Source organism: Aquila chrysaetos, chromosome 5, assembly GCF_900496995.4.
Source record: "Aquila chrysaetos chrysaetos chromosome 5, bAquChr1.4, whole genome shotgun sequence".
Classification (NCBI taxonomy): Eukaryota; Metazoa; Chordata; class Aves; order Accipitriformes; family Accipitridae; genus Aquila; species Aquila chrysaetos.
The window spans coordinates 2565296-2592914 of NC_044008.1; the positions used below are offsets into that span (position 1 = coordinate 2565296).

General features: G+C 40.9%; 1 protein-coding gene across 1 annotated transcript in view; it reads right to left on the reverse strand.

Moving 5' to 3' along the window:
• The window catches only part of EXOC4 (exocyst complex component 4), a 422679-nt gene that overhangs the window by 267174 nt on the left and 127886 nt on the right, over positions 1–27619 (reverse strand). The window contains exon 9 of the mRNA XM_030015473.2: positions 27171–27259. Coding sequence (XP_029871333.1) covers positions 27171–27259 — 89 coding nt within the window. The remainder of the gene's footprint in view (positions 1–27170; positions 27260–27619) is intronic.

The window sequence follows — 27619 nt, forward strand, 5'->3', positions numbered from 1 at the left end:
GTACCAGGGGTACTGGGGCTACCTCTTCGTACCCTACAGTCCAACATGAAGCCACCATTAGCTGGAAACAGAATCAATCCTTAAGCCCAAATCCAATATTTCACCTGAGCAACCAACTTTCCCACTCTGACAAAAGTTTTGTGTTTGGTTCTACATCTTTGGCCATGTAGATGTAAAATATTATTTCGAAAGAAGATAATTCTCTACATATTTTGATGCTTTTTTACAAGTCTCTATGCTTTCAGGACTCCTGCATTCTCTGGGTCTTTAAAAAATGGAGAATGCCATGGTAATCTGAACACAAAACAACACATCAACACGGGTGTCACCTACCTCTTTCCCTTTTTGCCTTTTTTTTTTTTTTTTTTTACTATTATTAGCTTTGAAAACCTCTCAATAAGCCCCCGAACTCTGCTGTTTGAAAATCTGTTGACACCCCAACTACAAAACATGACCGCTCTATAATTCTGATTACTTTCTTACATTCCTTCCCCCATACACATCAGCTCTAGCATGCTTTTAACAGCTAACACATCACAAACCTGTAGGGTCAGGGGCTTTATAATACGTGAAAACAGGGTTTCCCAACTGCTTTCAGGTGATACAAATCACCGATCCCAAGCTCTACTGGTTCTTGCAATAGCCGTTATTAAAAGCAGACCAGAATGGATGGGGGGCAAGCAGAGGCAAAATGGCAATTAGTGATATACATATTTATGGTCCCAGTTCATCTGACATACCTGGGACAGAAATTAATCTGTTTTACAATCTGTGGCACAGACAACAGAGTTGTTTCTTTGCACTGAATACTGACAATGGAAAAAAACCCAGAGCTTCCCAGCAAGGTGCCTCCTGTACTCATTGCCGTAAGAGTGTATACGTCTAAATACGCCTTTTGACAAGCTTCAAGCTATGTAAACAACATGTCTTTTAATACCAATTTGACTCCAACACTGGACTCCACAAGTCCTTTTTGACAAAGGAGCTGAAGTGGAACTAAGTAACATCTTTGTACTTGTCACAGCAATTGACATAAGAATAAAATCTTTGTGATGCACTTTGCTGAAAATTATCATCTATCCTAATTCATAGGATAGATAATTGAGTATCAAGAGCAAAAGTAAAGACAACTGTGAGAAGGTCTAGTTTATCTGAACTGGGCTGAACACTCAGATTACCAGAATAAGATACCTCCTAAAGGGGTAAGAACACACGTAGTAGAGAAATACAGGGCAGAACTTGCCACGAAAACGTGTCCACCACTCATCTAAATACTGGGAGAGAGGTATAAAACATCTCCTGTATCTGCCTGTCTGAAGGAGTGTCCTTTTCCCAGATAAGGACAAGAGGAACCAACTTTCATGCTTAGTTCCCCTGTAAGTGACCCTGAAGGAGTAAGATGAGAGATGCTGGAGGAGCCTGGCTCACAATTTCATTAACGATTTGCAAAGCCTCTCTGCCAGCTGTCAGAATGAATACACAGCTTTAACCTCAAGAATTTCTGAAGCAAAAAGATTCATTTTTATCTTTTGTATATAAGTTAACAAGCAGAGAAAATCAGATACCTCACATCTGCTTCTGGGGCCTCTTGGATACTTCAATGATTCCTTGCATTAGATACAGCAGGAATTTCTCCTGCCACTAAGCATTAACAGCACAGTAGACAACATATTGGAGTATAATAAAAACAATGCAACCCTCATTTATCAGCTGGATGAGAAGCTGTCAAGGCAATCAGCTGAGTAAGATGACCCATCAAGAAAGTCTGAGAAACAGAAGATGAAGGGATTTGGGGTTTTTGCCCTTCAGTTAGAAATGATGCACCGCTCAAGCTACAGTACAGATGATTATAAGTGAAGAGAATTGGAAGGAAAGCTTTACCTCTCCTTCCTTCCCCCTCTCCCCAGCACTATTTATGTGGAGTGTTTGACAGGACTTTGTGGTCTTACTTTTCTGCCAAGTGAGGTTTGAAATTCTCTCATTCACTTCTGCAGTGGTCCTGCCCTCCTCTATAGGATCCAAGCCATACTGCACACACAGTCTACTGTATTACGTTTCTCAGTATATTTTTTTTTAATTAATGAGCTATTTCAAATAGAGGATGAAAAGCAAAGTCTCCTGTTCTTTTTGGAAGGGCGATCCAGTAACACTGACAGTACCAGATGGCTGTCTCCTTAGAAAGCCAGACAAAGCAAACGCACCCATAAATGTCCAGAATGTCAGAGGGAGGCATCAAATAGAAAAGGTCCAAGCAAATACATACAGCTATTGCTTCTCAGAAACCAGAAGCATTTGCTAGTCCTGTCAAAGAATGGAGTCAGAAATTCTTTTTTTCCTCTCCAATACCCTGAAATTTCCGAGCAGAGCTGAAAACACTGAGGTGTCTTGGTCTCACCAGGGAAATAATTTTCCACAGCTGATTTCATCTGTGAAAACATTAACCTAACAGCAGCAGCTGTGCTCAAAAAGCAAAGGACTTCTCTGAAATAGCACAGCACCGATCATCTCGCAGGCAAGTTCTTTTAGAAAGCCTACAAAACCCAAACGGCTGTTAATTTGATGTGTGGAGAAAAGCAAAGATCATGGTGAACCAGTGAATCAAAGTGTCAGTTCTGGGGTATCCACTGGGAGCAGAAAACAGCATGGTCAAAACACATGCAGCTTCCTCCCCACCACCTACATGGATTAGGTTATTTTTAAATGCTTCAGTTAAGGTGCTCCTGACAGCTGTGTTCAGAGTACGGCACTAGCTGAAATAATTACAGACAAAGGCTGGAGCCTGCATCGCTGCTATCAAAACCATCTTTGCCCTGTGGCTTAGTTTGGTGTGAAAATTTATGCTTTCCTGAATAATCCCTAACAGCAATATCCAATCAATTTAATTCAAAATCACCTTGGTGGAAGAAATCTGGTTCTGCCTGAGACTAAGGTCACTTCTTTGAGAAGAGCAGAACAGAACCCAGATGATGTGAAAGGCTTCACAGCACTTGTGCTTCATCACCAACCAGCTCTGCAGACAGCCTGATGCCACACCAAACCAGCACCAGCAGCCACCTCTTCTCCTCCCTTGCCCTAAAACACCTATTCCTTTTCTGTCTTTACTTCTCTCCTGTGAGTGCTGACCAAAATCAAAGTAAATGCATATTTATGTATTTTATAGAAAACTTGTTAATTAAGTAAAAGAGCCATTACATTATCCTCCATGTTTAGCTAATTTCTACGGAAAGCAAGGCTGATGCAATTCTGTTTGTCGAAGCATGCCAGTCTCCTAATTCTATCAGTACCCCCCCAATCCTCAATGACTTTCAGATCCCCCAAAAATTTAGCAGAGATGGAGAGACCTCCAGGATATGAAGTTCTTGGAAGTTTCATATAAGACTGGAAGGTGGAGGCAAGAGACCTCAGATGAACATCCCAGCTGAAGAAAAGACACTTGACTCATGTCCTCCTCCTTACCAAGAGGCAAGGCAGGGTGTTTCTACTGACCACTTCTAAAGACAGAATTATTTTGCTCTGAGGTGGTGTTCTCATGATCATGATGAGCAGTAGTTCCATCAGTTAAAGCACTACACATCTTTCAGCTAACTCAAACACTCTTGGGTGTATCCTGTATATCCCTTAAGAAGATACCTCTCTTCAGTATCTTAGGAGAGTACACCCTGTTTCCCTCTATGATCCTCAGTCTCACGTATTTGAATTGATGTATATATATTAGAAATTCAGGTGAAAATTATTCAACTCTTCACTTTTGCTTTACTGCTTGGTAAATTCACTCAGTGAAATTCAAAGACTGTACCTATATTTCTTAAAAGATCAGGCACCACAACTGGAGGAAAGCTATTTTTCCCTTATTTCTACAGCAACCAAGGGCTCAGCCTAACCTGAACACAAACATCACAGCGTAAGTGGTGTTTTGTGACATTTCTGATACACTGAGGAAAAACGGAAGTATTTTAAAGTAAAATAGGTCAGTTAAGTGACTTTGAAAGTCAGGTTCCACTTTTAAAAAAGAAAAAAAAGACAAAAAGTACGCATCCAAATTTTCAGGACTCATTCGCTTTCTCCAAGGGATGATTTTCAAAGCCCTGGGAAGAAGTTCTCAACCAGAGACTGGCTGATCAAAAAAGAAAGGGGAAAAAAAGGTGACAGAAAATATCTCTGTGCCAGGATAACTATTAAAGGGAAGTTGCATTTTGTCCTAATGCATGATGTTCTTTGAAAACATTTTCCTTTGCTCTCAATATGCTATCTGTTGTGTCACTTTACATTTTTCCCGTGTCCGTCCATCTGTTCTGCTGATCAACCTCAAGAGACCAACTTTCCTGGCTCCTCTCCCAAAGACAGCAACGGTGCAAGCCACCCAGCCAAGGAGCTAACCAGGGCTAAGTGGTGATAATGGGAGCACATGGCTCCAGCACTGCTTCTTCTTGGCGATCAGGTGAATCGAAAACACAAGGGATTAAATTAAACATCAGGAAGGCTGCGTCTCATCCTCCTACCCCAAAACCGCAACCCATATTCTAGACAACAGCCTTTGTCAAAAAGACACTCTTCCACCTGACATCAGAGTAAGGGAAAATACCACTCTACAACCAGTTAAAAGAAATATTACTATTTGGTATTTTTAATCCTTGACACCCAGCAGCTTGCCTTGTTATTAAAATAGGTATTTATACTCTGTTCAAAGGAACGTCTTTGCAGGCAGTCATTAAAAAAGGTCTAGTTTGTATGGCAATGTAATTGTGTTACAACAGTTTATTCCCATCTGCTTATTTAACTTGCCTTAAAGGAAAAAGAAAGCCTTTCTAGAATTAATATTTTCTGCCTGCATTCAGTGCTAGTTATGTTTTTATTTGTTCACACTGTACTTTGAGTGTACAAAGATTATAGGTTCATTTAAATCCTGTCCAACCGTGGCCCAAGTTTCCTTAGAAGTTATTGACCACTCTTGAACCAGTCTTCAACCAGTGGCCTAAAACCAGTAGACCTAAATCCACTTACCCAATTTTTGTTCACACCAAGAGGTACTGCATAATAACAAGAACAGCACTAAGAAATTAATGAATAAAATGTCTGCATCAATATTCAGAAAATGAAGAAATTACAAACAGCATCTGAGTGCTATTTCTTTACATTACAGATAGCTGTAACCACCGAGATGATGCTCTTAAGAACATTCATAAATGCATCTTAATAGTGACACAAGTGAAGAAATAAAGTAAACCAGAATCTAGTGATGTGCAGTAATTTGAAAACAATTAAAATGAACAGGCAACTTAATAGAAGGTTAACATTAAGCGTACTTAAGGTTAGAAATAACAGAAGTGTCTTTTAAAACACAGAACTGGACTGGCGTTTAGTCCTGTCAACTTCCCAAATAAGCTAAGGAAAATAGACGATGAGAAGATGACGCCTCATTTGCCCAAATCTCCAGAGGAACTGGCTGTTTTCTGACATGCCATCTTTCCGTGTAATATAGCTGATGGTACTTGAAACACGAAAAATATTTTCAATATCAAGGTCTACGCTGATATTGTACTTATGCAAAACTTGGCAAAGCTTTAACAACCCTGTTCTTTGGTAAACTCTGGTCCCTACTGATGTTGCCTACAAATACGGATATACCGTCACTTGGCCAGTTCAACTAAGAGAAAATGAGATTTTTTTCTATTCCTTCTGAACACCAACACAAGCCCCCTGTTAACTCCCAATCTGTTTTACCTGGGCAAATCTGCCAAAACCCATGGTGCTGTGCCGGTATCACTGACAGCGTAAGCAGAAAGCAAGGGGCTTCCAGGCGTTTGGTTAACAGGATTGCTCCTACTTGTTTCCCCAGCGACATCGGGATGACAAATGTTAAAAAGTTACTCTCAAAGTCACATGCCATCCTAAAAAAATTATAGGATAGCTTCAGTATCAAGAGCAGAGCCTGCAGCTGAATAAACTATGCCAGCAACTAACTGAAGGTTTCAGAAGGATCAACACAGCATCATTCTCTTACTCAGTCACTTCACAGGATGCAGAAGACTGGATGTTAACCAGCTAGTATTAACCAAGGAGGGCGTGTATGGAGGTCTAATACCTACGAGGCAAAACAGAAGTCTCTCCACTGACTCTGTATTATGCTCATATATGTTCCTCCAAAATATTGCTAGTTAGAAAAATAAAAAAAGGAAAATAAGAGAAAAGCTTAGTAACAAACATAATATGAAAGACCATACTGGAAAACTGTTTAGAAGTCAAGCACAGCAATTTTCTTTAGGTAAATCTTTCAGATTAAATCCCTGCTGTGCTCTCCACAGGAACATCAGCAACTGGACACTGAGTGCACCGTATATGGCTATTTTCCAATTTTAAAAAATTCCATGTTCCTAAGAAGGGGAAAAAGTGAAGTTAAAACACTTCCATCCTTCAGTTTTCTGCATAAGCATGATCAGAAAGCATTAAGAAGGTTAAACACATTAGATAACTGTAATAATCTGCACTCACAGTGCAAAGTAATGGAGTCTTGCATCAAGGCCTGGAATTAACCTGCTTAATTTCACTGGTATTATTACATCCACCATCCCCTCTTTCTGCTTCATAACTGCATCATTAACTTCCTATATAGACAATCCAACCTATCACTCCAACTTGCCACTTTTTCATCAAAATGTATTATAATTTGCTTATCCACTGCCATTTGCATCAACTTCCTATTAAAATGGAGAGAAAGAGGTTTCAATCTTCTTTCCCCACATTTAATTCAATTGTATGGCATTACTTAGTTTTAATGACTCTTCTCAGTGCAAAAGACATGGTTTATGCTTGTTTTAGAGTAATTCAAAAGCTCCAACACCCACTAAGGGAAAAAGGACTGAAAAAAGAAAAAACGAAGCATTTTCTGTACTGTGAACAAGGCATCTGCAGTTGTACCCCCAACAGACAACTAATTCCCTACAGCCTGAGAAATAACTGGCAGGTGCATCGTCCAACACATAAAACCAACAGCTCTTCGCTCAGAACATTTTCAACGTAACCTACTAGAACAGTGAAACTGTCTCTCAGCTGAGACTAATGTGGATTTCATTTAGTCCAGTGGGTGAGGAGGGAAATTCATTCATACATTCCTTCTGTGACTTAATAATATGGGATTTCCTGGATCTATTAAATCCAGAATCAACAGTCAACATAAAAAGGAAAAAACAAAACCAACCACAACACAATCGATTGCGGTTTTCACCTAAAGCTGGTTCTGTGTAGCCCCGAGAGGTCAGCTTCATCTTACCAAACCAGCTAACAAAGAAAGCCTGGTACTGTTTTCTAGGAAGGGAAAGGCAGTAAACCAAGTGTCTCCTGGATAAATTAGACTAACTAAACTTCAAAATCTCTTCTAAGGTGATAGGGATAGTGACATTATAGCATACAATCAGGGAACGCAAAAACCTAAAAGAAATTTTTAACTAAAATCTCCAACTTTTCTTTTCTCTGGTCTTCTACTAGAGGATTCACAATGCTCTCAGAATACCTCTAGCTAATCTAAATATTTAACAATATAAGGTGTGTAATTAAGGTTTTCTAGCTTTCTGCTCTGCTCCTCTACTTAGAAGAAGACAGAGAACCACATCTGCACCAGCGTAACCTAAAATTTCTGAAATCACATCAAGATCATACCCAGGCTGTATACACACAAATCTTAAACACGGGCTCCTCATTACTTCTTTCACCCGGTCCTCTGGTAGGACCTAGCTGGCACTCTTAAAGTTGATTATTCAATAGGCAGACCAAGTTCACTGAAGTTAATAATCGCCTCGATATGATGTTACCCATGGCCATCACCAGCAGATGCTTCAAATCCTGAAATGCAACACTGTTAGCCAGCAAGTACTGAGAAGGATCAAGTTAAAAACCTTCAATATATCAAAGCATATCTCAGTGGTATGGCTAAATGAGCACGGCACCGCACAGCCCTTCTCATGACAGCACAACATAACTAAAGATGATGTGTACAAAATAACTAAAGATAATGTGTTCCCAACTGGCCATGTGCAGTTTTCACTTCCATGCAAGCCTGAGACTCGACCAAGTCCATGCAGCAGTCTGACAGCAACTTCTTGCTGTGATTTTTTCTTTTTAAATGTGTCAGTTAATCCAGAGTCCGTGTGAAATACAAAATAAATAGCAGTTCTCTTACCATCTCCCAGGCTTTCAGGACTGTGCAAAAGCAGTGCTTTCTGCACTTTTCTAACCATGAAATTACAAAGCTTTGTCATTAATGCAGGTAACCATTACTATATCAAAAACGGTCCAAAATAGATATATTTGCATAGAAGGCAGCACATCATGAGAACACCGCACGTCTTGGAGGTATTTCAAATAGAGCATCGTTTACTGGAAATACATAAGAGAAAAGATAGACTTACATGATAAGTAATAAGTAAATAACTCTGTAGTAGTAGAGCTGATGTAGCAACCAGGCCCAAGTAGCAGATATTTATAAGAGTTTGGTCTAAAGAATGGCAACATGGAAACCAGATGTAAAGGAAGAGTTCTTACATGAGTGCCAAGACTAGTAAATGGAATGGAAGATACAGCATTAAACCTGGAGAACATGATATTCAAACTAACTTTTTTTTAATCACTTCTGCCTAAGGAGAATATGTATAAACTCTGTGACAAAGTAAAAGAAGAAGTAGAATCAGAAATGGTACCTTGGGAAAGATGTTGAAGGCCATACCTACCACACTCCCCAGCTGCTTCGATCTCCTTGAGCAGACCAGGCAGGATTGTCTCTATACATTACAAAGTCCTTCACTATAATGCCTTGCTGCATATACAGACCAAACTCTATCCAGGACAGCATATAAAATTTTAAACAGTCAATCACCAACTATGCTACAACTACATGTATTAGCAGATATTAACTACTCTGCAATGTGTCTTAGAAGTTCAGACTACTTAAAATCATTTTTTAACATAATACCAAGTTTTCTGTGCAAGGACTCTAGTTTTCCAAAGGAGTAAAAGCAGTGGCAAAGGAGGATACGATTCACAGATCTGGCAATCCTCCATCTACCTTCTGTGGCATCTTTTGACTGGGAATACAGCATCTGCTCTTCTAGCTCCCAGACAAGAGATGCGTGTTTTTTTTTTTTTTTTTTGCCTCCCTCAAGCAGATGTATCTCTGTATTTCAGATCTCTATCCCCACTCAACAGGAGAAAATAAAATTATTCTCCCCTTTTTCTTTGTAGTTGTAGCACCTGAAATAGGATAAGCGCCTTTTGTCATACAAAGGTAAAGGCCAATCTACAGTGGGTGACTTTTTGTTAAATTCCTACATCGGATCCTCTAGCTACAAAAATGGTCTTAAAAATAAAGCCTTTAGCTACACACATGATTCTTACCTGCAGGATACCAAATGAAATTAAGGTCCACAGATGGCACAGCACCATTTACACATAGCCCAGCAACTCAGGTTACCCCTGCCCCAAACTCCATGTGTCAGTGCAAACACAAAGCCCCTCGGTCTGAAGCTGAATAGTTCAGACACACAAATGTATGAACCGGTCATTATTTCTGGATGAAAAATGTAGGCTCCGAAAAAGCATCAAGTAACTGATGATTATTAATAAGAAAGAATATAGAGCATTTAACTATAGCACAAACCAAGATAAGCCCTAAAGCAATTATATAAACTTTTATAAATGAAATGAGTTCCTAAAACAAGAAGAAGGAAAAAAAGCTATAAACACTTTCAGTAAAAACTACCCCTGGCTTTTATCTTTAATACATTATTCTATATTCCAAACAGGCTCTAAGAGAATATACCGGTAGTAAGGCACTATATAATTACAGACACAATATAAAAGTAGAGATAAGTGCTCAATCTGGTATGGTTAATGTAATAAAGCCAAACTGGTCTATTGAAACTAAAAATTACAGCCTGACATCTGTGTTTGTAAGAGTAATGCAACTGGGTATTCAGACACAGCGCACCTCCTTATCACACCTCTAAATAAACATTTGACTTCCTTCAGTTATCAAGTAAGCTGACAAAGTAAGGAAAGGCTTTTTGCTGAGGTTTTTTTCCCCCCAGATGCATGAAATACCCAACTCATCAATTAGCGATAACAGACGTGTATTAACACCACCAGAATTGTCAGATATTTACATGGAAACATATCTCACAATACATCGTCTCCTCTTTATATACACACACGCCAGTTATTACCACTAATAGAGTCCTAAGCACTTCTCTTCCAGGGAACTAATTAGAAAGTAAAAGGTTGCAAGAAATACATTGGCATCCAAATTCTGAGGTGAAGATTGCATTTAGAAATATCTAATGGTTGATTTAAGTCAAAGAGGGGTATAATATAAGAAGTCACTGTTGGTGAATTATTTCATTTTTGCTTTCTGTATCACAATGCTTCACTTACAAATTAACTCGTAAGAAAAATAAATAAAGATAGAAACAACGCACAGAATGATACAGCCTGTTATTCCAGCGACAGAAGGTTGCTTTCTGTATGATGTGCAACAGCTTTACGTTGCAGACTAATTTAGGTGTTGGAGGATTTTTCCTCCCTCTTCCCCTCTCTCCTCAATACCAATAAATCTCACAATTAAGAAATTTCTCTTTTGCATATAAACCCCGATCCTCCAAAAAGCCTGCTTTACGTACTTTAATATTAAGAACACAGACTTCAAAACCAAGCTTCAGGCACAATTTCACATTCAATACAGAGACTCCTAATTAGGTTTCTCAAGACACGCTCTATTATAAGCACAATTTCAGCATACCTAAAGCCTTCTGGAAGACATTTCAGAAGAGGCACTTTCCACAGATATTATGTCCAGTTTTACCATGTTAACAGGACCATGGGCCCAACGAGGGGACACCCCAATGACCCAAGGGCACAGCACGTTTCTTGGCTGGGACATTTGGAGCACAAGACTGAGCACTGTCTTTTCTAACTCAACCTTGCATTTTTCCAGCTGTAAAATTCCCCATTTACCCAATATTTTAACAGCGTGGATTTTACAAATGCTAGTTTTACCCAAGTACATGCCTATTTTAGGATTCTGCAAGGCCACCGAGAAACTGCCTGGTCCTCTTGGGCTGAAATACTGAACACACATTAAAAATAGGGACATCTCCAGATGAGGTGGGTTTTGAATACTTTTTGCATAGTAATTATCTTTAAAACGTAGTAGCACCCTTCTGGGTATGTGCTCCGCAAAAACTATTTAACATCATCACTCCTGAGCTCTTAAAGACTTCAGATTTTGCCTGCTTATGGTGCAAATAATTTTAGCCAACTATAGATAAATTCTCACATTTCCACAGTAGCTAAAAAGGCACTAACACTTATTTCCCATGGCTGGCAACTGACCCCAAGCATCATTCTATCGTTTAACCACAGACCGGGCACGTGCTTCTTCCATACTTAACCTGGGGTCATGCCAAATTGGCATCTTACCTTGCTGAGGGAAAAGCACTGAGTGCACTATAAACCAATTATTACTGGAATTATAGCTTTTCCGCATAATATCAACATATCTCCCATTATGAAAGAAATACATAGTTAGAGTCTAGGGAAGAGGCCATTTGAAATCACTTACATATTCATTAAGCAGACAAAGAAAGTGCCATTTGTTACATTTGTTCACACATTTCTAGATGCCATTGAGGTACAGTGAATACAGTGCTTATGCAAGGGATCTCATCCAATAACTACTGATGACAATTAAGTCAAACACAACCACATGATCAGTGCAATTAAAATTCCCAAAGAGGAGCACAGATGCACTCTAAGCCCCCACTCACTTAGAATATTTTTGATATTATGTAAAAGAAGCCAGTTACTGAGCATCAAGTCTTTGCTATTATACTATTAAGTAATTACAATGAAATATGAAAACACTAATGAGATCTTCAGCGAGTATTTGCTGTACCCAACATTTAGAGCAAAAAGAATCAGTCTGGCTTTCTCCAGCGAACTTGGAACAACCTCCTTCAAGCAGCTGCGGAAGTTTTATATGGAGAAAACACATAGAAAAATCTGGTTTCAACAACTTCTCTGCCTTTGTGGTGACTGCATGGCTCAAAAGACTGGCAACGGAAGTGTGAAAATTTGGGAAATCTATATACAGAGCACAAATTTAAATTCAGACCCTGGTGTGCACATGCATGTGAGGAACTGCAAACACCACTCTGAACGTGGAGCTCGGTTACCCTCCCTGTCCTCTTTTCTTTATGAAATTAGATACAAACATGGCATATTAGTAACTATAAAGAGTGACCAATCTTTGTTCGGTGCATAATTAAATGATGAATTCTTGGGAAGAAAGCTTCACATGCACACTTCTCTCCCAAAACAAGCCAATTAATCCCATCCGGATTGCCACTGGAGAAGCAAAACCAAAGGCTCCTGTGACAGTATTAGGCATTTGCTGAAACTGTGAACCCACTGATTAAAAGGGACCAGTTGCCATAAGGAAAAAGGGGTCTTCTAATTTTAGGAGGAAACTGGGTAGGAAGTGGAGAGAGAAAGTATCCACAGAAGAGAAGCCACATCAAGACGGCAGTCCTGGGACTCCTGAAAAGTCCTAACACTCCAAAATGCTCCAGGGAACTGAGGCAAAGAAATATCTCTCATTTTGCCTAAAAGCCCATTTTTTGGTGACAGTTAACTTGGAAAGAATAAACTTTGAACCCTTCCGAAGCACCCCTCATCTTACTTCAACTAACCCATAGCCTTACGGAAGCACCTTGCAAGCTCAGATCACTCAGATATCTACAACTCCAGTGAAAGGACAGGCAAAGCTACTAGCAAATGTATAGGGTTCAGAAATAACCCTGGGGGCCTGGGACCCCACAGTCCAGCCTTCACCTTTGTATAAGAAAACGGCCTTGCCCAGGACATGTCCCAGAGAAAGAGCTGGCACAGCTGACCACAAGGGTCACCCCGCAGAGCCTGCACGCATCACATTATTATTACCCGGCCAGAGAGATACTCGGGTACAGTTTGAGAGGAAGGTACAGTCTTCTCAGCACTAGCTTGTCCATTCAAACATTTTACCATTAATGCATCCAAGTTCAGATCTTTCAGGTCAGTTAAATTGGACTAACCACCAAAACAAGCTCCTATTAAAGATGTATCCAACATGCACACCATGTCCTTCTACGACTTCTTCATCTGATAGACCTTGTAACAGAATTAAAACAACAAGGATCCTCTGCTGTACTCCAGAAATGCCACCACCTCCTTTCTCTAGTCACTCGAAAGAACACGGGCACAACAGGGAAGACAGAAAGCCAAATGTCTCCACTCCAATCCAAAAGCAATGAGGTTCGTTTGCTTTTGGTGCACTGGCCAGGTCCTTACAGAAGATACTGGCTTCAATCTGGTGAGCTGCTAAGAAAAGCAAAAGAACAAACAACAAGAAGTGAAATGGAGAGGGAACAAGAGGCCAAATCTTGAGTCGGTCAACAGCAGAACAGGGATATTTCTACACGAGTTGTAGGTGCCAGGTCTCTGCACTGTAACATGTGTACAAGCAGCAGTCAACCTGCTATCCCGAACCGCTCACTGTGATACACGCAGGCAGCCACGCACTCCTAAATGGACAATTCCATTCCTGCTCCAAAAACAACAAAAAGCCAGGAGATCGGAGATTTAAAAGCCCGTTGACAGGAGGCTTCAGAGCTCTGGTGCTTCTCATGGGCATTCCCTTTCTCCACCTCCAGCCTCTGTAAAAATACCCTTTTCCTTATCCATCTACTCACATTATTATGCGATACAAAACCTTCTTCTATGATACTCTCCTCACCTGAAAAATATCCGTATTTCTGTCTTCTGATAATAAAATATTCTAATACCGTACATGATATATTAAGAAAAAACTTCAACAACAACTCATGCACTTAGCCTCAAAGAGCCCTTCGGAAACTGTTAGCCTTTGCATCTTCAGAACTCTAAATCACATCACTTTATTGATTAAAGTTACATCTTTAGTCTGCAGAAGAGAATCACCTTCTCAACAGACATTTATCTCTCTAGAAAAGGCAGAGTATAATGGATATACAAAAGCTGTTCCCATTTTTTTTGCAATAATTTGTGAAATATCATAAACAAACAGATGTACAGGATAGTGAAACCACACCTTCAGTTCATATGTCAGACAAGATGAATAGCAGCTAACATAAAATCAAATGTGTAATATTTTAATCCTTTAATTAGGTAAGAATTACTTTCTTCCCAACAGTTCTTCCTTATTAGGAAAAACTCAAGACATCTACAGATCCTCCAACTGTTATTCAAACTCCAAGCCCCGAAAGTCTTTCAAGCATCTGGCATGTTTTATGCTTCGTGGCAGTTTCGTTAGCTTCGAATTGAATGATTTATTACCATATAACCTAAGCCTCTGATGAGATTATGCTGCCAATTTGTGCCTTCTTTGCGAAGAGAGGTCTCCTCGAACCCAGGCTTTGGACTGAACATGGTGAATCTCAATTAAAGGGTGACCTTTACAAGACAAGGGAAATGTTAATTCATGCTCACCTAAATGGCTTTAACCCTACTTGAAAGCAGGGCTTTCTAAAGCTGCCCACTACTCTGTCACTAAAGTTTCATTTCAACATTATCAAGATAAAAAACTCTTCAGTGTAAAAAAATGTATATTTCCATCCGTCAAAGCCGAAAGAGAAAATCCACATGCTAATATAGCTGTCTTTGGTGCATTTTTTATGCTACTTGAAAAACAGTGGATTCGCATTTTTAAGGGACTTCAAAAACAGATTAGAGGCATTAGAATGACAGGGCCAAAGATTAAACACTTCTTTACCCACTGAAAAGGTATGAGACAAGGCAAGAGCAACAGCTACTGCCTCCACACTCACCCTTAAGGTATGTGTTGTAATTTGCCATAGCCTGTGATATCTAACTGCTTTCTGGAGATGTCTCAGCTTGAAGGGTATAAAATTTGCAGAAGAGGCAAGACAGCAGTTCAGTCTCCACAGACAATTCTGTTTGACTTTTTTTTTTTTTTTTTAATTAGGATTAGCTACTCTATCAAACAGGAGAAATAAAAGCAATGTTTCAGCAACATATTTACAGTCTAGCTAATTAAGTTGGTGAAAACAAAGAAATTACAGACAAGAAGAATTTGACCCGCATAAAAAATGGATCTGGACAAACTTCAATATGAAAAGAAGTAAGAACTTACTGAAAAACCCAAATGTCAGCAAGATTTCAACATAAAACATAAGCACCTAAGAGCATCTTAGGACTTTATACTATTTAACAAGGCAGATTAAAAAAAAAAAATATATATATACAATGCCATCACAGCAATTAATCATTCTAGAATGTATATATATTGTATAAATCTTTTTCAAAAATTATGTATCCTCTTGAAGGATACATATTGCAGTTTTGGCTAACCTGGTCGCTAAAGATCCCAAAAGAATAGGATTAACTGGCCAACCTTCACCGCGTCGAATTCTGACCCAGCTAATTGCATTCAGCTAATCCGCATTCCCATTGGGTATTTTTATTCTTCATTTTACAGCCTAACTCTATGGTGTTGCTTAGCACTTAGCAATTGCCAAACCCCGATTCAAATGACTGTAAGTTATTACCATTAACAATAACAGAAGGTAAGTGTAGGTATCTAAACCTGGGGTACCAAAGCGTACTGGAACGCCCTGGCAGCAAACAAAAACCTAACACAGGAGCAAGTTAAAATCATTCCTTAAATGAGTTAAGGAAGAGGCTCTGCAGTAAATAATGTCCTAAGGAAAGCCAGAGTTCCAAAATAGGCTTTTGGCTTCAGATGATTAAAATTTTAGAAGAGACAATGTCAGTACCATCCACTTAACAACTTACAGAACCCTTTTTCATTCTTTCAGGTTGGTGCAGCCCACTTCCACCAGTAGAGCAATGAATATTCCTCAAAGCACAGCAGATTGTCAGAAATCAGACCTGCTCATACCAAACTGAGAGAATCATGATCCTAAACAGCAAGACAGAATAGTTTTAAATAAATGGTTTACTACTGAACTTTACACAAAAGCACAAATTCCAGGAGAGTGTGAAGCTCTCATACGGAGAGAAAGGAAGAGTGCATTATTTCAGATCACAGTAAGAATAGTACCTGTTCAACTGTATCATAGTTATTTTATTGCAGGCTGTACTGATGAAATGTTTCCACTGTCTTCAGAAAAGCAAAGAGTGATTTATCTGTTCCAGCCTGGGACATATCTATAGCACGGTCCACTGCCTGGCGCAGACGAGCCCAGAAAGCTTTGCGTTGGATGATACAAGGGAAAAAAGGAGAGAAGATGCTCTCCAGTTCAGATATGTCACATTACAGAGACATGCTTCCTTTTATTCACCCCTGAATTCAGATCTCTTAATGTTCACTTAGGTTAAGTTACACCCAATTAGAAATTAAATACATGAAAATATACAGACTGATTTTAATGGATATCAGGACTTGGACATCTCAGTCTATCAAGCTGAGACAGCTCAGTATCTCCAAAAGTCTAGTCCTCCTGAAAAACACTCCAGGAATTGATATGAAACAGAATATTACAGTTCACAGGCATAAACATTTCCCACCTATTCTGTTTTAATCTGCATAATAAGAGATAATTCCACGTTGTCTTTGTAAATTCACCACAAAGCCCTCAAATTGTTTAGTAATCCAAAACTCAAAGCTGAAAAGAAACTGTAAGTAAGTACCTTGAAAATCAATGATTGCTTTCCGAACAAGGCACTGTGAAAAAGCGAGTCCCAGAAAACCTGAGAGTCTCTCTGCCCAGAACTGTAAAAATACAACACAAACCAGACCTAGCTGGAGCAGCCTCCCAGCAATATTAGTAACACTGGAGCATCCATTTGTGGGGGTATTTTATAAAATGAATATTTTTTTCAATGTACCTCCTCATACCAACAGGGAAGCAAAGCTTAGCATTAGTAGGAGAGTCATGAAGTTGGATAATCCAAGCTGATGAGAGAACTCGTAACTGATTCCACCATCTTTGATTTTCAGTCTTTATTTGAGAAGCTCCTCTACTGATACAATACCTTGATGCCCTGGTATTTTTGTTTTTCATAGTAAAAAAAGGACCATGCGGCATCTGACAACCTACGTAGTAGATTACTAGAGGTCCTTGGGCTCTGAAGTGAGGAGAACAGTGTATGGGGCCAAAGACTAAAGCAAGAGGAACCTGAAGTCAAGACCGAGCACTTATTTAGAAGCCCTGAACAGAGACCCAAAACCAAATATCAAAATATTGTCATGGTTGAAGGTTGGAATGCCTTGTTGAGGCCACGTCAGGGAGCAAAGCACAACTGAGGCACGCTGCTAGGCTTGCAGAAGGTCCAACCTGTGAAGATAAATTAAAGGTGCAAGACAAGACTGAGCTTCCTTAATAACGCGACTGCTGCTGAAAAGGGTGCAATAGCTGCGGGCACTGCCAGGTAAGACCCAGAACCAAGAACGTGGCTAACACAGCTGCGAACAACAATTAACTTCACAACACTTGCTTTCATGAACAATTTTGCTCAAAAATAAGTAGTAATAAAAAGAATTCTATGGTCATTTTAAAAAGCAGATGGATGACGGCTGATTTCCCGCTCTCTCGCGGAGATGCTAACTGGCACTCTCTGAACTCACGACAGTCAGCAAGTATCAACCGACTATCAAAAATGACTTGTGCTCCCTTAGCCTGCTCAAAGTCCCCAATGCAAGCCAAAGAAGAGATTTCACAGCCCAAGCCTGACTTTCAACACCCTGCAGCTCCCTGAGAATTGAGAAGAATTAAGTGGGAGATATAACCCCCCCCCCCAAACCCTTAAGTGTTCTCTAGAAGCAACAGAGATGCCCTCCTTCTTTTTCACAGACCCCGACAGCTGGCCAAGGTCAGCCTTTAATAAGCAGTAATATATGTCCTCAGATACCAGCAATGGATCAAAACATTTTTTTTAGAAAACACACGTGCCACATACTCCCTTAAAGGAACTGAGACAAAGTGATGTGTCTATTAAAATGATTGCATTGCCTCCTTCCCCTGGATACAAATATTTTGAATGTTTAAAAAAAAAAAAAAAAAAAAAACACTGCAGGATTGTGAAAACACATTATCAGACGAGGCAGACTAACCCAACGAAAGAAATGAAAACCTGTTGCTGTAAATCAAATGCAAAGCGTGCTCTCACTAACGCCAGGACGAGAAAAGCTCTCTGCACAGCGAGGAGGGCACTAACAAAGCAAAGGGTCTCTCTCTCCTGCTTCCATTTTTAGGTATCTCCCTCCTCTTTTTGCCTCCCTCTGAATTTGCCATAGCTTTAATAACAATCTCAGAGGCAAAATCAAGAAACAAATTATTTTCTTACACATAATCCCCCTTTTGCTGTCAAGTGCCTGACCCCAGTTTGATAATCTCATTTCCTGAGAATCAAAATGCTGGAAATTTAAGCTTCCTAGAGTGTTAATTGCAGCCCTGCTCCATTGCTAATCAAAAAATTGGATGTTTTGCATGAAAATGCTGCTCTAATTAATTCTCAGTCATAAACCGCCCCGATTTTAATAACCCCTTCTTGATTGGATAGCCTTTGAAGAGACAGTGCAGCTAATCCGCTAAACCAGAAAAAACACACGCAGAGGAAATAATAAGTGGGCTTACAAGGTCTGAACTAGATGATTGCATTAATACTGTCGAACCACAAAAAAGCGATTCTCTCCCCTCTCCTCCCCCCGCCCCAGCCTCAAAGCAAACTGTGATCCTGCGCATCACGGGGAGACAAAAGCAGCTGCGTGACAGGAGGCTCATACCATCAAATCTTTTCCCCCCTCCTTAGCATAACCAACTTGCTGATTCTTCAACTGGTTATTCCTCATCCTTTTCTAAAGGGTATTTTTAACCAGGACTGTCCACTTGTCACGTCGTCTCCTTTAACCAGACAAGAATTGTATTACTTCCCCCCCTCCTCATTGCCTCTGACTGACAACGTATTATCATACACATCTCTAAAAGGTGCTGAACCGAATTTTCATTATCCAAAATGTCAAGATTCGTTTTTGTCACTGGCAAACACAGCTGGCTCCCTCCCGCAGCCCTTTGGTGAATCCAAATGGAACAAGGCACCTACAAATAACTGCATTTTCCCTGGACCTGGCCTTACATTGTGCCCTTGTCATATCAGATACCATTTGCCTCCACTGCTACTTCTTGGCATTGAAATCTTAATTAGCAGAGTTTCTCTTTTGATTTCCTTAATTACTTAAAACCTTATGGCGAGAAATTTTCAGGCTTGGACTGAGAATAGATGAACAGCATACTGGTGAGTAACCCAGACCCACTCCCCAAACTTAAATTTGTATCATAGGATGTTTAGTGCTTTCTATTTATCACCTGGCCAACAAGAAAAAATTCCTTGGAGGTTCTACTTGTAAGAAATACGGTTATTAAAAAAAAACAAAACAAAACAGTATCTGTAGTCTCATTACAATAGACCTTTGTTTCACAGCTAGATTTGCCATCCTTTGCCAGAGCTGCACATGATATGCCTTTAGTTTTGTAGTCCTCCTACCGACTCACTGAGACCATGCTTCATCCTTTAAACTTGCAGAAATCAGTTAATTCTAAGCACCAACAGTTATGCCTGAGCGATTCAGCCAAGGTCCAAACTTCTAGTGACACCCGCTGCAACCCAGGAGACGAACACACGGCCAATATTAAATGACATTCAGATAAGAAAGATAATATTGCACACGGTAGCTGGCAAAAAAGAAACCTTATACATGATATATATAGTTGAACTACTGGCTAACTTTGAGATATTTGGGTGTTGCATATTTAGAATCCACAAGAGACTCTTGCACTAGATTTTCACTTTGGAGTTTAAAAATTAAGTTTATATAATGCTCTGCTACTCCCACCAAGAGAAAAGTAATTGTGCAAGAGTCCTGGGTATTTAAAATCACCTCTGACAAACTAAACCTTAAGAAAACTGAAGCAAAGGGAACTTACGCAAATTTTTTAAGAAGTCAAAAGAAGTGCACTGCATCACAGGGATGTTCTGGACTGAAACTGCTTAAATAACTTCATAAAGAAATACAGAATTTTTGCTGTTTCAGTTCATCACACAAAACGTGCCCAGTAGTTGGGGGGAACACTGCTTTGGGGCATGAATTTCATTCTTTGTTCTATTAAGGACTTTCTCTGTGAAGTCACTTAATTTTTTTCTGCCTTGCAGGTACAACAAGCACTGCCCTACCTTCCAGTGACAAGAAGAGCACAAACTCAGGTGCAAGATGCCCAAGTAGCAGGATCAGAGCGGACACAACTTCTCCAAAAAAAAACCAAACCTCAAAACAAATGAAAAGAAAAAACTCACAATGACAATACAAGAATATTTTCAATCCTCTTACACAGCATAAAAGCCCCTGTAGGCAGCGATTCCTCAAGGGGCACTGCAGGGCAGCATCCTCCAGAGCTCCCACCGCCACACAGGACAACGTGCCCACGGCCGGGCACAGCAGCAACCACAGGGCTGCAGAGCCACCTCATTCAATGCACGGCTGTGTTGAGCGTTCTCAAGCCACCATTTTTATATACATTAATACCATAACGTATTCAGACTCAAACCACTGCGATCTAACACAAGATTGAAAGGTGACTCTGAGATTCTGACTCTAATTCTGCTCCCAGCGTCCTTCCCAGGACGATGCATCGTGTACCACAGCTACAATCCAAATAGAATCCCGCTCTGCAAAGACATTGAGAAATTTAATTAATGCTGAAGTGCACTGAACTTCCAGAGTGAAAGAAATAACAAGCCCAAATTTTAAGAGGTGTTGAGCAGCTGTGGAGTCCATTAACATCCATGGGAACAACAGCTGCTCAGGAGCACTTAACATTTCATTCTTAAAAACGGCCCAGATGTACAACACCAGCAAAGCTGACCTTCATATGAACTACCAGGGCCTGCACGCACACAGATAACCGAGAAGCCGGATTCTATTTTCCATGCTGATCAGCACCCTTGAGGCTCTTCAGATTTTCACAGCATATAAAAAAAGTCTTTTCCCATTTCTACTGATAAACTAAACTGAGGCCACGGTTACCGTGAACACAATATACAGCATGAATTCCCTATGGCCACAGGACTCTGAAACAATACCGAATGTATCTAGAAGGAGCCTGTAACCGACACCACCTTTGACGAAGTAATACCACGCTAGAAATTATCAGCCAAGAGCAAGCAGCACGGTGCACGGATGCTGGCAAGACATCTGGTGTCCTCGGAGCTCTCCTACCCCGGGTCTTCTGAATCCCACACACACGAGGCTATCCACGAGTAAGGAAGATCACTAGCTCAGATCAGGCACCTTCTGAAATAAAGATTATCGTCCACTGAGCTTTCCATTTTCACTTATAGCTCCTTTCGTTTCTGTTGTTGGCTTGCATTTATTTATTTTTTATAACTGACCGGCATTTCCAGAATCCAGCTCCTGCCACTGCCCCTTTGTCCCAGCCACACAAAACGTAGACATGTAAACCCCTGAAGACGGACTTCAAGGCACTTGTGCAAGGCAACTGTGCTGGTGAAGGCTGCTAGATCATGTAAAAACTAATCCTTTCAGGTATACACAATGCACGAATCCTGCATGTACCATACTCAGTACAATGAAATTAAAACTTGGGTTAGTGCTTTTAAAAAACGTTACCAGAATATGCAATCAGAAATCCAGACATGCATAGATACTATCCAGAACAGCAGTGGTGTTTCTCTTTATTTTTGGTTGAAACCGTGTTTTCCAGATACGACTTACATTCAATTTAACAAAAAAGACCTCAAGGCCCCTGCAGACTGTCTCCTGCCTTACTGTGCAGCCCCAGTGACACCCTCCTACCACCTACTGCCCCCTCCTGCAGTCCTTGACCTCCCTCAATGGCAAGAGACCACATCTTCCTCCTATTCCCAAGGACTAGTTGGTAATTGAAGGCAGCAGTGGAATGAAATAAGGTGAATGCATGGGATTCATTCCACCAGTCAGCGACAAGCAACCACCTCTGCAGTGAAATACAGCAACACTTTAGCCTAGTTTCCGATGAAAATAACAGTTACCTGATCTTCTGTCTGTCCAGCTGGCTGTCCCATCCTCACAAAAATTGAGCTGGTGAGCCAATTTCTGCCAAACGTGGCAGAGGCATAGATCTTAAAAGCAGTAAATTGTTCGAGGTTTTGTGAAAACAGACAGCTGTGCAGACAAAAGCAGGATAAACGTGTGCGTCCACAGAAGGAAAAGCTACGGTGAGGATGTGTTAGCTCTCCACGCTGTTGGACCTACCAGCCAGGCAGCAACCCGCACGTATGCTTCCACGGTATGTACTTCACTTGATCCAGCCATGGTACATGCTGCTTTTTGCATAGCGGGTGGTTCGGGGACATGGGTAGGCACTGGTGGGTGCCAGGGAGAAAGAAGTGAGGGGGATGAAGCAGGTTTAGAGACACGGTGAGAAGTGTGGCTAATGAATGAAAGGCGTTAAGGGAGGAGACACATCTGAGATGAACGAGGTTTCAGTCATTCAGCTGCTCATGGAATAAACTTACTTGTTTTTAAAATACACCGGCATTATTTAAGACAGTCTATAAAAAGAACATCGTATTTGACAAATGGCAGGAGGGCTCCAACAAGGAAAATGTAAATTCCCCAGCCAGCACATGGCCAAGACGGGCTCTTGGGGAAAAAAGGAAATGAGAAGCTTAATGATGGTCATTACCTGTTTTGTACAGAATAAACCACCTCTGACATTGTACCTCTGACAACAACCCGGGGAACCACATCTATGTTAGTCTAGGAAGAGATAATTTCAGTTATGTACTTGCTTCCCCCCGACTCCCACCCCTTGTTAATGACAATTGTCAAACAACTTGTGTGTCTAACTTCAAGGGAAAAATACATGGCCTAGAGTTTTCCTCCTCCAATTTCGGTGGAATAAGACACAAGAATTCCATCTCTAAATCACTTACAGCAGGTCCCTTTCTCCCACTGAGGGATAATGTGTGCCTTCTGCACTGCACTATTTCAGTCCAAACGAAAGAGGTTAATGACAAAGCATCACTCTGATCTTCACACATTTTAAGGCTATTTAAATTAAATTCTTATTTCAAAAAGTTGGCATGAGCCAAACTTTTATAAGTTCTTTTTTTTTAATGTATATGTTTCTTTGAAGATCTTTTCAGGAAAAAGATTTCCTAACAAGCCACCCTCCCCCTGCTGCCACTGAAAAATCATCCCTGTGGATAAGGCTGTCAGGAAGAGAAACTGTGTGGCATTCACAGAAGAGAGAGTGTCACATGCCTGCCTTCCAGTAACCTGATTGAACAATTAAATTGTACTTCTCTTTAAAAGGGGTAAAAAAAAAAAAAAAAAAAATCAAAATGCAGATCTTGCTGTGGTCTGGGATTCAGGAAGATTAATGAGCTACCTAAAAGGGAACAGCAGCTTATAATAGAAAGAGAGGATAGTACATTTTTAACATAAAGTTCAAAGAGAAACTTTTCTTGATGGTTAAACTGCAAAGATTTCTCAGCAAAGTCATCTCATCTATTGTCCCTATTGACTCCCTACATTGACTTTTTGTCACCTATTGCATCACGTTCAGGCTCTTCCAATTCATCCAGAAAGGGCAATATAATCTTGTCCCTATCCAAACTAATTCCTATATTTTGTCCTTTACTTCTTTGTCAGCTCATAGGCTTTGTTCTTTCCAACCCCACACTAGCTCAGCAGCTGGAAGTCTGCATAGCTCTCTTTTGCATCCTCCTCTCTTGAAAACGCTCACAATCTCCCGCTCATGACAAATGTTGCCTTAAGATTTGTCTTATATCAATAAGGAGTCACTCTTTCATGAAATCTGGCTGTGGCCATCAGTAATGAGTTCTGAACCCAGGAAAGGAGCTATTTAAATACAAATCCTCAGTTCAGCCTAACAGCAATAGTAACGACAAAAATACCCAGATCTCAGCCACAAGGTACCTGGAAGAGGACACAGATGTGGAGTGAGTAACTGCTGTTCTCTACCGTGTTTTTAAAGCAACATGGACAACTGGTCAGGTCAGGGTGTGGAGGCAACTGGGAATGACAGAAGGCAACAGGACTCATGACAAAGAGACCTGAAATTTTTAAGGCAAGTGTTGCAGGCTCCCTGATGAGCCCATGTTGTGGTTTAACCCCAGCCAGCAACTAAGCACCATGCAGTTGCTCACACACTTCCCCCCCACACCCAGTGGGATGGGGGAGAAAATCAGGAAAAGAAGTAAAACTTGTGGGTTGGTATAAGAACAGTTTAATAGAACAGAAAAGAAGAAACGAATAATGATAATGATAACCCTAATAAAATGACAACAGTAATAATAAAAGGACTGAAATATACAAATGATGCACAGTGCAATTGCTCACCACCCCGCCAATCAATACCCAGTTAGTCCCCGAGCAGCAATCCCCCCACTCCCCCCAGTTTATATACTGGGCATGACATCACATGGTGTGGAATACCCCTTTGGCCAGTTTGGGTCAGCTGTCCTGGCTGTGTCCCCTCCCAACTTCTTGTGCCCCTCCAGCCTTCTTGCCGGCTGGGCATGAGAAGCTGAAAAATCCTTGACTTAGTCTAAACACTACTCAGCAACAACTGAAAACATCAGTGTGTTATCAACATTCTTCACATACTGAACTCAAAAACATAGCACTGTACCAGCTACTAGGAAGACAATTAACTCTATCCCAGCTGAAACCAGGACACCCCATCACTGCTCCAAACTTAGTGCTCTAGACAGCTTCACAATTCTTTGCTTTGAACACACATTTATCCCATGCAGTCTGTAACACAGAGTTATTAGCTGTGGAGAACTCAAAAATCCTACTGCCCCCGGTATAAGAAAACGATGATGCAATATAACAGCTTATACTTTACAACAACCTTGTATTGGGTTTGCGTGGCAAGGTTTTGGTAGTGGGGAGGTTACAGGGGTGGCTTCTGTGAGAAGGTGCCAGAAGCTTCCCCCATGTCCGACAGAGCCAAGGCCAGCCGGCTCCAAGACAGACCCACTGCTGGCCAAGGTCGAGCCCATCAGCGACGGTGGTAGCGCCTCTGGGAGAACAGATTTAAGAAGGGAAAAAAAATGTTGCTGAGGCACAGAAACGGCAGCCGGAGAGAAGAGTGAGAACATGTAAGAGAAACAACCCCGCAGACCCCCAGGTCCGTGCAGAAGGAGGGGAGGAGATGCTCCAGGCGCCGGAGCAGAGATTCCCCTGCAGCCCGTGGTGAGGAAGACCACGGTGAGGCAGGCTGTCCCCCTGCAGCCCAGGGAGGTCCACGGGGGAGCAGATCTCCACCTGCAGCCCGGGGAGAGAGGACCCCACGCCGGAGCAGGGGACGAGTGATGAGTCCTGCCCCTGAGGAGGAAGGAGCGGCAGAGACAACGTGTGATGAACTGACCCCAACCCCCATTCCCCGTCCCCCTGCGCCGCTGGGGCGGGGAGGAGGTAGAGAATTTGGGAGTGCAGTTATACCTGGGAAGATGGGAGGGGTGGGGGGAAGGCGTTTTAAGATTTGGTTTTATTTCTCATTATCCTACCCTGATTTGATTGGTAACGAATTAAACTAATTTCCCCAAGTCGAGTCTGTTTTGCCCATTACAGTAACTGCTGCATGATCTCCCTGTCCTTATCTCAACCCATGAGTCTTTCATTATATTTTCTTTTCCCCTGTCCAGCTGAGAAGGGGAGTGATAGAGCAGGTTTGGTGGGCACCCAGTGTCCAGCCAGGGTCAGCCCACCACAAAGCTGCTGAACTGGGTAACTTCTTTCAGTTAATCCTGGGCACAAGAGCACGTGACAGATTTTGAAGGTGAGAACCGGAGTCTCAAAAGGTAAAGATGTGCAAGACAAACACCTTCCAAGTGTGCATAAATGGTGATACCATAATTTAAAAGACAGGTATCTCCACTTTATTTTATTCCTATATGCTGTCAGATCTTCGTGTGGGCAACTGTCAACTTCAGTACATCTTTATCTCAGATTCCTCCTTCACAGTCCATCCAGAAGTATGTGAATATTCACCATAGAGTGAATAACTATATCCTTAATCATCAATACTAAGATCATCTTTGTAGAGTCACCTAAGTGAAGCAATCTGTCCACAAGAACACTGTATAACTCAAGGCTTCTTTTCACACTGTTGTAGGTTTAACTTGTCGCTGAGGACAACTAAGTTACAAAAGGAGGAAGGGAACATGAAATCATCCAAAAATTCTCTTGTAAAATATAAAACATCCTCAATTAAAAGTCAACTTTTATCACGGGTAAGATTTCAAGGAGAAATTCTACCACTGTCCATCACTATAATATTTGAAAAGTATATATTATTTTCTTGTTATGATTAGCCCAGTAAGAAACTAGAATATATGATCAAAAAGAATTTAGTCCTGCTATACATTATCGTGACAGCCTTAACATTTTCCCTTGATTTTGCTCCCAAAGCCAACACTTTTGTGAATTAGACCATTCAGAAAAAAAAAACGTGAAATGATGCCATGCTCAGGGAGAGACACTTCTCTGTGTATACACACCACTTGCCACAAGCAATGTAAACCAGTGAGAGTAGTCCAACTCTTCCAATTCACCATTTTCAAACACTCTGCAACTCTTCAAGTGTTATACAAAAGACAAAGAATTGGTCACTTTAGTCCATACAACAGAAACTTGTAGCTTCAAATATGAGACAACTGAGCTTAGCTCGCAAAGCAATCCAGGGTAAGTACCACATTGAGCATGTGATGCAAGGAAATAAACTGCAGATAAGGAAGCAGACATTAGCTCCAAGTATCCAAAAGCAGTGCTCACAGTGAGAATGTCTGCATTTCACCCATTGATTTATGAGTATCTTTTAAGACCTCGACCTCTAGCTGAAAATGCAGGGGGAATAAAGAGAAACCCTGCTGCTTCACAACGTAATAAGAATAAATAAACAAAGCTTAAAAACTGCAGAGATCTGGACAGCCTGTGTGGCAAAATAGAGAAGTATTAATACCCTGACATAGCATGAACAGGATATTCAAGCTCCTGCAAAAGAGAATTATTCAAACTAGTACATTATCTATTTCCCCACCTTGAAGTTCTCCACTTCTGCTGTACAGTTCCCTCCTCTGCTCACGCAAATAGGCACTCATGCTAATAGCATGGGAGGAGGACTCAAACCTGTAATTAAAAAAAAAATAAAAAAATAAATCCAGTCAGTTAGCCATCCATAGAAGCATCCTTCTTGTAAGCACCAGTCAGCTCTAAACAAAAAGGACTTCCCTGCATGTTGGAGCAAATTTACCAAAGCAGACAAAAGCACATCTTTCCTGTAAAACTCCCCATCACTGATGCACCATGTTCTGCCACCTCTGATCAACACAGCTCTACCAGCAGCCACCCATGACACAGAGCTGCCCGGAAAGCACAGAGATGCTCCTCTGCTCTATCAGCTGGGAGCACCCAGGCATTTAAGTAGGAATGGTGCCAAAAGCTAGTAAAATCCAAACCAAAGCCATAGGCTAGCACCATCTAAATTAC